At 42.7% G+C, this 8229-nt stretch overlaps 1 protein-coding gene across 3 annotated transcripts; it reads right to left on the bottom strand.

Moving 5' to 3' along the window:
• Positions 1 to 1797: 1797 nt before the first annotated feature.
• On the bottom strand, positions 1798 to 8007 carry LOC119303362 (calmodulin-binding protein 60 D-like). Of its 3 annotated transcripts, none has more exons than XM_037580484.1 (14): positions 7722 to 8007; positions 7541 to 7592; positions 7328 to 7449; positions 6277 to 6328; positions 6135 to 6187; positions 5515 to 5990; positions 4680 to 4840; positions 4122 to 4310; positions 3241 to 3433; positions 3062 to 3175; positions 2806 to 2933; positions 2618 to 2722; positions 2420 to 2495; positions 1798 to 2133 (listed from the first exon to the last, which is right to left on the bottom strand). In XM_037580484.1, the coding sequence occupies exons 1-14, from the start codon at positions 7823 to 7825 to the stop codon at positions 2072 to 2074; spliced, it is 1887 nt and encodes a 628-aa protein (XP_037436381.1). In that variant the 5' UTR covers positions 7826 to 8007; the 3' UTR covers positions 1798 to 2071. The 3 variants fall into 3 exon arrangements, with proteins under 3 accessions (XP_037436381.1, XP_037436382.1, XP_037436383.1); XM_037580485.1 differs by having other exon boundaries at positions 1798 to 2130; XM_037580486.1 differs by having other exon boundaries at positions 3301 to 3433.
• Between the last annotated feature and the right edge of the window lie 222 nt (positions 8008 to 8229).

Genomic DNA, 8229 nt, shown 5'->3' with positions numbered 1-8229 from the left:
AATGGCACAACGAATTGGACGTCAACATTCGGATCTTGTGAGAACTAATATGTGGTTGAATGGTTAGGATGATGGTGGTCCTCCACCAGGAATCAAACACAAGGGTGGCGCTTTGGTCTCTGATAAAGGACAAATATTTCCCTCAGTGAGAGGCGATATTCTCATCGATAGGGAGACGTCTACGGTGACTTGGTCATTTTTAAGACCCGCAAGCTCAGCCTCTCGAAGCTGGTCATAGGGCTATCCAAATGTCGGATGCAACCGTCAGATCTGACAGCACTAGGCCACATACCGACGGTGCTCCGTCCGAAGAAGGGGTGGAGCAACGCCGGCGAAAATGGCAACACCAAGACGCAACCACCAAGGAACCAATGGAGAGCACGACGGCGTCGCTCGGTAGGAAGAGGCGCACCAACAACTGAGGGGTAGATCGAGGAGGGAGCCTCGCCGCTACCGTCCTTGAAGGTCGTGCTGACGGAGATTTCAGTCAGCCGCGAGGGGGCGAGGGGATGGGGTGATGAGGGCAGTCACAATCATTGTGGAGCATCTTTCCACTCAGGGCTTTGTATTTCATCTATGTTACACTCTATTAACCAGTCAAATAGTGCTGCGTCATTAGCACACGCTCTCTCAACCCATGCAGGCCCCGCTTGTCATGAAGGAAAACACCCAAAAGGACACGTGAGATATGATAATTATTAAGGAAAATAAGCAGCACATTGAAAAGGTAGTAAAATAACCAAGAAGACATGAGTTCAGGAAAAAAAACACTCTGATGCACAACACGTGCTTCACACGTTTGTTTTATTTTTCGGTCTTAACAATAACTACTTCCTTCGATCCAAATTAATTTTCGCTGCTTTAGTACAAAGTTCTACTAAAACAGCGTTTCTCCTCTAATTTTTTTAAAGGTGATGTTTGGTTGGTCTGTGGATTTTCTGAAAGCTGCTGTGGGAAATCTGTCGCGGAAAAGCAGCTGCAAACTAGGTGCTGTGAGAAAGCTGTAAGCCGTTTGGCAAACTATGATTCGCACGGGTGATTAGACTTGAGCACTCTGAACTTGGACCGCTGGCGCATAAGAAGACTTGTTTACACCACCTATAAGTCCCGATCAACACCCCCACGCAGGAGTAGAGAAAATGGGATCTGTACTCGTTCCTATGCATTAGGTTGGTCGTACTCACATCACCTAGTTTGTAGCTGCTTTTCCACAACAGATTTGCATCTCGAGATGAGATCCATCTCAGAGAGAGCAGCAATGAGAGCCGGGATCTCGCCAGGTCGAAGCGTCTCCTTCTGAGATCTTGACCAAAAGCTTCAGCCCAGAACACGGTCTGGTCGATATCTATCCCGAGCATCAACGGCGACCTTCGTCGACGACGGTGCCGACATCGGCTAGTCAGTCAGTCCCAACTCAGGTGAACTCTGCATCCATGCCTGAATTAATGTGCTCTGCCCCGCATTTCTGTTATACCATGGCTCAACTAACTGATGCATCTTGTGTTCTTGCTTGCTTTCGCAGTCGCAGATGGGGCAGCTGAGGATGAGAGATTGTGGTGTCGATCTGTGTGGCCTTGGTGCAGGAGGAATGGAAGCTCTGTGGTATTTAACAAACTGAAATCTTCTACAACTATTCTAATCTGCACAGCATACTGTATATATGAGTGAAAATGTGTGAACACACATAGGAAGAAATCAACTTAGAAAATTAAAGGATGGATTAGCAGGATTATACCAAGCAAGTTCTGCAACTTAGAAAAGGATCAAGGATGGATTAAGAGGATTGGACGAAGTTCGTCAATCGATATGAATATTCGCTCTAGGTATTCAATACAAGCCACATGTTTTCTTGTTCTGAAAGGTTTGCTTTTAAGAATACAAGCCAAATGTCTATTTACAACCAATAGCAAATTCAGCAATTACTGACCAATATTGCCTATTAGAACTCACAGCACTATCAATATTTACAGACGAAATGTTTAATCACACTGAATACTGTAATCAGCGACTGCCACCATCATGTTTAGTCTAGTAGAGGAAAGCCTGTTGCAGCGGTCTCAGGTTTAATCTATCACTGGTTGCCGCCATCATGTCCATAACCATCAGATGGGCTGTTGGGATTCGGCAGTTCTGCTGAAATGAAGGAAACACAGCATTAGCGCACGGATCGAGAGGAACATCTTAAATCCAGGCCCAAATTTGACTTTAAGCAACAGTTTGGTAGTCATCAGCCAAGCATACACACTCCAGATTTTATGAAGGTAAACATCAATTTAATATCATCCTAGATTGAAATGGGAAGAGTTCTGATTGTAGAAGATGATTGCAACAGAGGTTATCGCTCCGGCATTGAAAATTGCATAAGTTATCGGCTTTTCATTGTGGTCACCATGGGTATTGAAAATTCAAAATTGCATACCGTCATTAGCTGGTGCAATGCCATAGTCTGTCAGGTTCAGATAGTCGGTTACATCCAGGCTGCTGTAGTCCTCGAACTGCAACAACAAACACCATCATGACATAACAAAAGGAAAAAAGGCTAAAGCCATATGACTGCTACATACTGATATATTGTACTTCAGTCAGTACGAAGATACTTATTCAAATGAACACATACTGGAACTGGGGAAAACCCACTGGACATGTCAGCCAGAACAGGGTCAAGTGAAGGGGTTCTCTGGTCAGTTTGATTTGCACCTGCAATCATGTCATCCTGTGGAACCTAGCATCCATGAAACAATTCAGGTTGTCAATGAAAAATTGCAGGATGGAATTTTTGATTGTGCCATAGGTAACTTTACTTACTGGTGAAAAATTGTGGGGCGGAATAGTGGACTGTGCTGATAATGGTCCCTGATCATTTAAGATATTTCCCTGGTGCAGAGAGTAAGGAGCTCCATTCTGTGGCACAGAAGGATTGTGCTGGCCAAGTCCTACAGCAAGTTGATACCCAAGACTATCATAAGAAATAATAACAATAATACTAATTTTAATGCGATGGAGCAGCAATTACATTATGGAGGATGTGTGATACAAAACTATGCAGGTGTTTAATATTGACCTTGATACGTGTGTTGTGGAACGGGCAGTGCTCCTTGGTTTGATGGGCCAGCGTCATTGTTTGACAGGACTGCGGCCCGTGAGAACCCATTCAGTGGATGCTGATCACCAAATTCTGCAATAAGTTGAATTTAGAGAAACATGTAGCGCAACAAAGATCAGCAATGGAACAAAGTAAACCTTGTCGTGCAGCCATGTCATTAGGATATTGCAATTTGGTTCTAGCTTGTACAGAAGTACTTGCATCATTGTTCAGAGGCATTGCACGGACAGGGATGCCATCGGTCATGAAGTAATCAGGGGTAAGACCCCCTGAGTTCTCCCGCTCGTCAAATTTCTTATACGTAGACATTTTCCAGTTGTTCACTTTAATCTGTAAAAGAATATTTTATTTATGTCATCACCGTCATAATGTGCAAGCACATGCTTTTACTTATTGTTTTGTGTACAGAGAGGCATCAATGCTCAGACCTTTATGAAACCATCTAATCATCAAAAAGGAAAGTAGGATGCCAATCTTTTGGTGACAATAGTGTTTATATTTTCTCTCATCATTTTAAGGATTTTCAACTAAGTGCACTAGGGTGGTGGTTAGATCCTCCCTGTGTTTCAGTGGGTTTACACGGTGCGAGCACAGAAACACCGGAAGGTGGCAATCCAACTGCTCTATATATTTCTTCTAGGTTTCTAGATATCGGAAACAAAAAGAAAAATACTAATTGAACAACTACACATTCTTCATCACCAATGCATATGCTTAGGTAAAAATAAACTTTGCAGTAAAAACAGAGGCTCGACATAAGAATTTGTTTAGAATCCATGCCTTGGTCCTAACTTACGTACAATAACATCATTTGCCCTGTTTTAGTTCAGCAATGCCAGAGTTAGGTTAGTCAATAGCTATTCACAATGACATTAGGAAGCAGTATAATTTCCAAACGTAAATCTTGCTATAAACCTTGTAACCGTGACAACATTTCAGGGATAATTGCCAGAGTACTGTTATCTTAGTAAATCAACAGCCTAATTGTGATGGAAATGGAACAGTGTCAAAAGAATACCTGCTGAAACTGATCAAGGCAATTGACAGGAAAATATAATCCACTGATCATCATACCAACAAGATTATAGAAATCATTGAATAAGAGTTCAGTATTTTCCTCAACAATAAAAGAATAGATCTCAAGCCCAGGATCAGACGTGGTGGCATGTTTAATCAAGGTACTCCAATCCTCCTTCATGTCAAGAAGCTAATTGCCAGAAATAAAGAGTTGACTTAGCATTTAATTACATGTAGTGCACATGAATACATATAGCATTGCATGTAGTCAAAGTTAATCCTAGGAGATGCGGGATATTTTATTTCCGATCCATGACAATTATCCCTCTGTTCCCAAATATAAGTCTTTCTAGAGATTCCCATAAACGACTACATACGGAGCAAAATGAGTGAATCTACACTCTAAAATATGTCTATATACATCCGTATGTTGTAGTCTATTTGAAATGTCTAAAAAGACTTATATTTAGAAATGGAGGGAGTATTAACTAATATCTATTGCAAGTAATTTGAAACGCTGAAGCTTGTAGAAACATAATTACTATAACTGTATATTTACCTTTTGGAGACCAGATTCATCTCTGTAATAATGACGCATGAATTGCTTCACCGTAGTAATATTTTTTTCAGCAAGGATAGTACAATGTTTTCCCTTTAGGGAAATCTTCTCCAAACGGTATACCGCTTCTTCTTTAGATGGAGGATAACTCTTTCTGTTTTCTGAAAGTAAACAAAAATATTGGATGTGTTAAGACAAGATTGCTAATATGCAATTGGTTCACCATGCTTATTATTAATCTACGACCTAATAGATGACTCAAAACAAAATATGTAATGACCCAAGAAAAGTACGGTCCAACTCCCAAATCTAAGTGACAGTACTTCATACAGTTTTGCCAGGTTCAAAATAGCGCTAGGCATAGGTGAGGTGATTGGCCTTCGCTTAGGTGGTCATGCAGTTTTGACTATCATGGTGTATTTGAGTACCATAGGCCGTCAGTGCAATATGGCCTGATCTCTCGCTGGAGTTGACGATTTCTTGCTTGGCCCGTCTAGTCCTAGACTTCCGTTTATGCCATAGGCGAGGCGCCTGAGCATCTCCTTATTGAACCGAACTTTGTGCCGGAACATTCCCTTCTCAAAGTAGAACATTTAGTGCTAGGACTTCATATTTTCAAATAAAATAATGTCACTGCACAAGACCATAAAAGTTTCTGAAAGATATGATATGTGCTTTAACATTTTTTTACTTAAAATCAGCAAGCATGTTCTTCTGCCAACTATGCAAACAGTAAATGTTTCATTGAATGAGAAAATTACAGAGTGTACTAAAATTTCCATGTAATATAGTTAAAAAGGTTTGATGTTCAGAATGGACAATTGGATATACTCACGTTTACTTCGGCCGACTTTGACAACAAAAGGATCAGTGATTGCTTCTTGAACTCTGACATCAAGATCCTGTCCTTTCACTCGTGCTGTCAATCTTAACCTTTTCCTCTGGGAGCTCTCTATAAATATGACGGAACCAATATAGGCCGCACCATTTGCTAGATTAACAGTGGTCAAGACTGACTCATTCCCCTTATGTATACATATCTGCTTGTTGAATTCCTCTTTGGTGAAGTCCGCTTGTCCTCGCTCAGTAAAGAATTCAGCATGGACTGCTAAAATCTCAATTTGCAATTTAGAAAGGACGCCCTGCGTGATTTGCCTATCATTTTCAAATACTGCTACCCTAGCATCTTTCTTATTCAGCCATTGTACTGGAGAACCAGTGTAAATAGGATCTTCTGGTCTGTCAACATCGACAAAGCGCAGTTTGACTCGAGTGTTGCCTCCAGTTTCAGGAAAACCTTCCGGTATCTGCCTAAATTTTCAAATAAGATGAGAGTGAGACAGTAACAGAAGGAAACTTGCCAGATTATGTAGAAAGAGAATACTTGGTTTGACAGTAAGTATCATGACATGAATCAAAAAACATATACGGTGGGAAAGATAAGATGGCAGAAACCTGGGAGGCTCAGAAATGTCATTAGGAAGCGAGGCTGCTTGTCGTCCCTGCATCTATTTCATGACATAGCAAAAAGGAGTTAGAATAGAGTGCATGCATGCAAATAAAGGCATATTACACAGATAAAGATCCAGATACTAACCTCTGTCTGTACAATTGGTCGAATTGGATCTTGTATGGATACCGTCAAAGATCTATTGGAGACAAAACAATACACAACAAGAGGTAAAAATAATGAATTAACCAAGGAAGCATTTATCCATCACATCCACAGCACTCGAATCCTAGAGCAATCTGAACTTGAAATGGTACTATGCTGGTTAAATCCTTGCAGATCCAAATATTTTATGTACGTGGTTATGATTAGTGAACAAAGAACAAAATTCATGATTTATTCACACTCCATGAATATAATTCGATAATCTGAAATTGAAATGGTACTATGCTTGTCATTTTGTCAAGTTTTCATTTCCAAAAATATAAGTTCTTATGTTGCCAAGAAGCAATCTTGTGAAAGAAGACAAAAGGATGGCTGTTTATTTCTCATCAGAGGGTAAAAATTGCATTTCGCGGAAAGCAAGCAAACACTTGAGTTGTTACTGTACAACAAGATCCATGATCGAACTGTATATTGTCTGGATTACCATGAAAGATCTACTGGATACGAAATAATACACAGCCAGAGATAAAATCAATTAATCGAACGAAGGACACATTTATCCATGACGTCCGTAGTTGAATAGTCAATAAACAGACTACTAGAGAGTGAGACCATCTCCATATATTTTGAGCGTTATGATTACTGAAAGAAGAACAAATCCATGATTTATTTACTGACACACCATGAATATGACTTGATAACCTGAACCAGGAAAAGTAGTATGCCTGTCAAGTTTCCAAAAATATGAGTTGTTATGTTGCCAACAGCAATCTTGTCAGAAAGACCAAAGGATGGATGCTTATTCCTCATCAGAGGATAAAAAATGGCAGCTCCCAGAAAAGCATGCCAGCACTTGAGTTGCTACTTTCCTAAAAAATGTGCAGCTCCTTTATTCTTTCATACAGTACTAGTTAGTTTTAGGAGGGAATCTCAATAGTCAATATTCATGCTGATCCAAATATCCTAACATGGTAGTGGTACTACGTCAACTCTGACATGGATAATGTGCTTGCAGAATGCAAAATAAGCATACCTAAAAGCACCAATCTGCCCCGTCAGTAGGTTGCGGAGCTGCTGAAGGAGCCTCTCCACGGAGCAAAGGCGCGAGGCGAGCAGCATGAGAAACACAAACAGTTTTGCCCTGTCGAGCTGCGCCTGGCGCACGACGAAAACAGATCGAGACCCACCAAACTTGTCAGTTATGGGAGTAAAATCGAATTGCGGGGGGAACAGGGAATCGCCTCACCTGCTGGCGAACCATCTGCTCGACGGTGGCCGCTCTGGCCCTCCTCCTCTCCCTGCGGCGCGGATCCGGGCGAAGCAACCGCGAATGGTGAGTTCAAATCAAGGAAGCAAGAGGAGGACCCGACCGAGTGCACGGCAAAAGAGGAGACCAACGGCTAGTTGGGGGAGGGGGAGGCACTCACAGCCGCATCACGAGGAGCACCGTCTGGCGCAGCCGCTTCCCCGGCGACCGCGGCGCCTCCTGCTCCGCCGCGACGGCCTCCAGCGGCCGCTTTTGCGCCGCCATCACGCGCTTGCCTTCGCGGGTGAGGCGCGGACACGGGGAGCTGCGGCGGTGGAATAGCTAGCTAGCAGTTCAGCAGCGGGTGGAGAGAAAATGGCGACGGCCGGTGGTAGCCGGGGGTGCTGGGGTTGGGGAAGCGCGTGGCACTGCGGCGGTGAGAGGTGCGCGGGGTGGTGTGGACTGTGGATCCGTGTAGGGGAGTAGCTGATGGCGAATGGTCGTCGGGAAGATTATATATGGAGAGCCAATGGGCTCGCGCGAGCGGGCATGCCGCGTCAAGTGTCAAGTGCCCAGAGATTTCAACAGCTTCGGGCGCCTACGTACGTGCAGCCACGCGTTTTTAACCCACCCAACCTGGTCACCTTTCAGCTATGCTGCAACATCATTTCTCTACTAAAAATTGGCAC

This window comes from Triticum dicoccoides, chromosome 5A (assembly GCF_002162155.2).
Source record: "Triticum dicoccoides isolate Atlit2015 ecotype Zavitan chromosome 5A, WEW_v2.0, whole genome shotgun sequence".
Taxonomy (NCBI): Eukaryota; Viridiplantae; Streptophyta; class Magnoliopsida; order Poales; family Poaceae; genus Triticum; species Triticum dicoccoides.
Note: the sequence above shows the minus strand (reverse complement) of the source record. Positions and strands in the feature narration are given on the sequence as shown.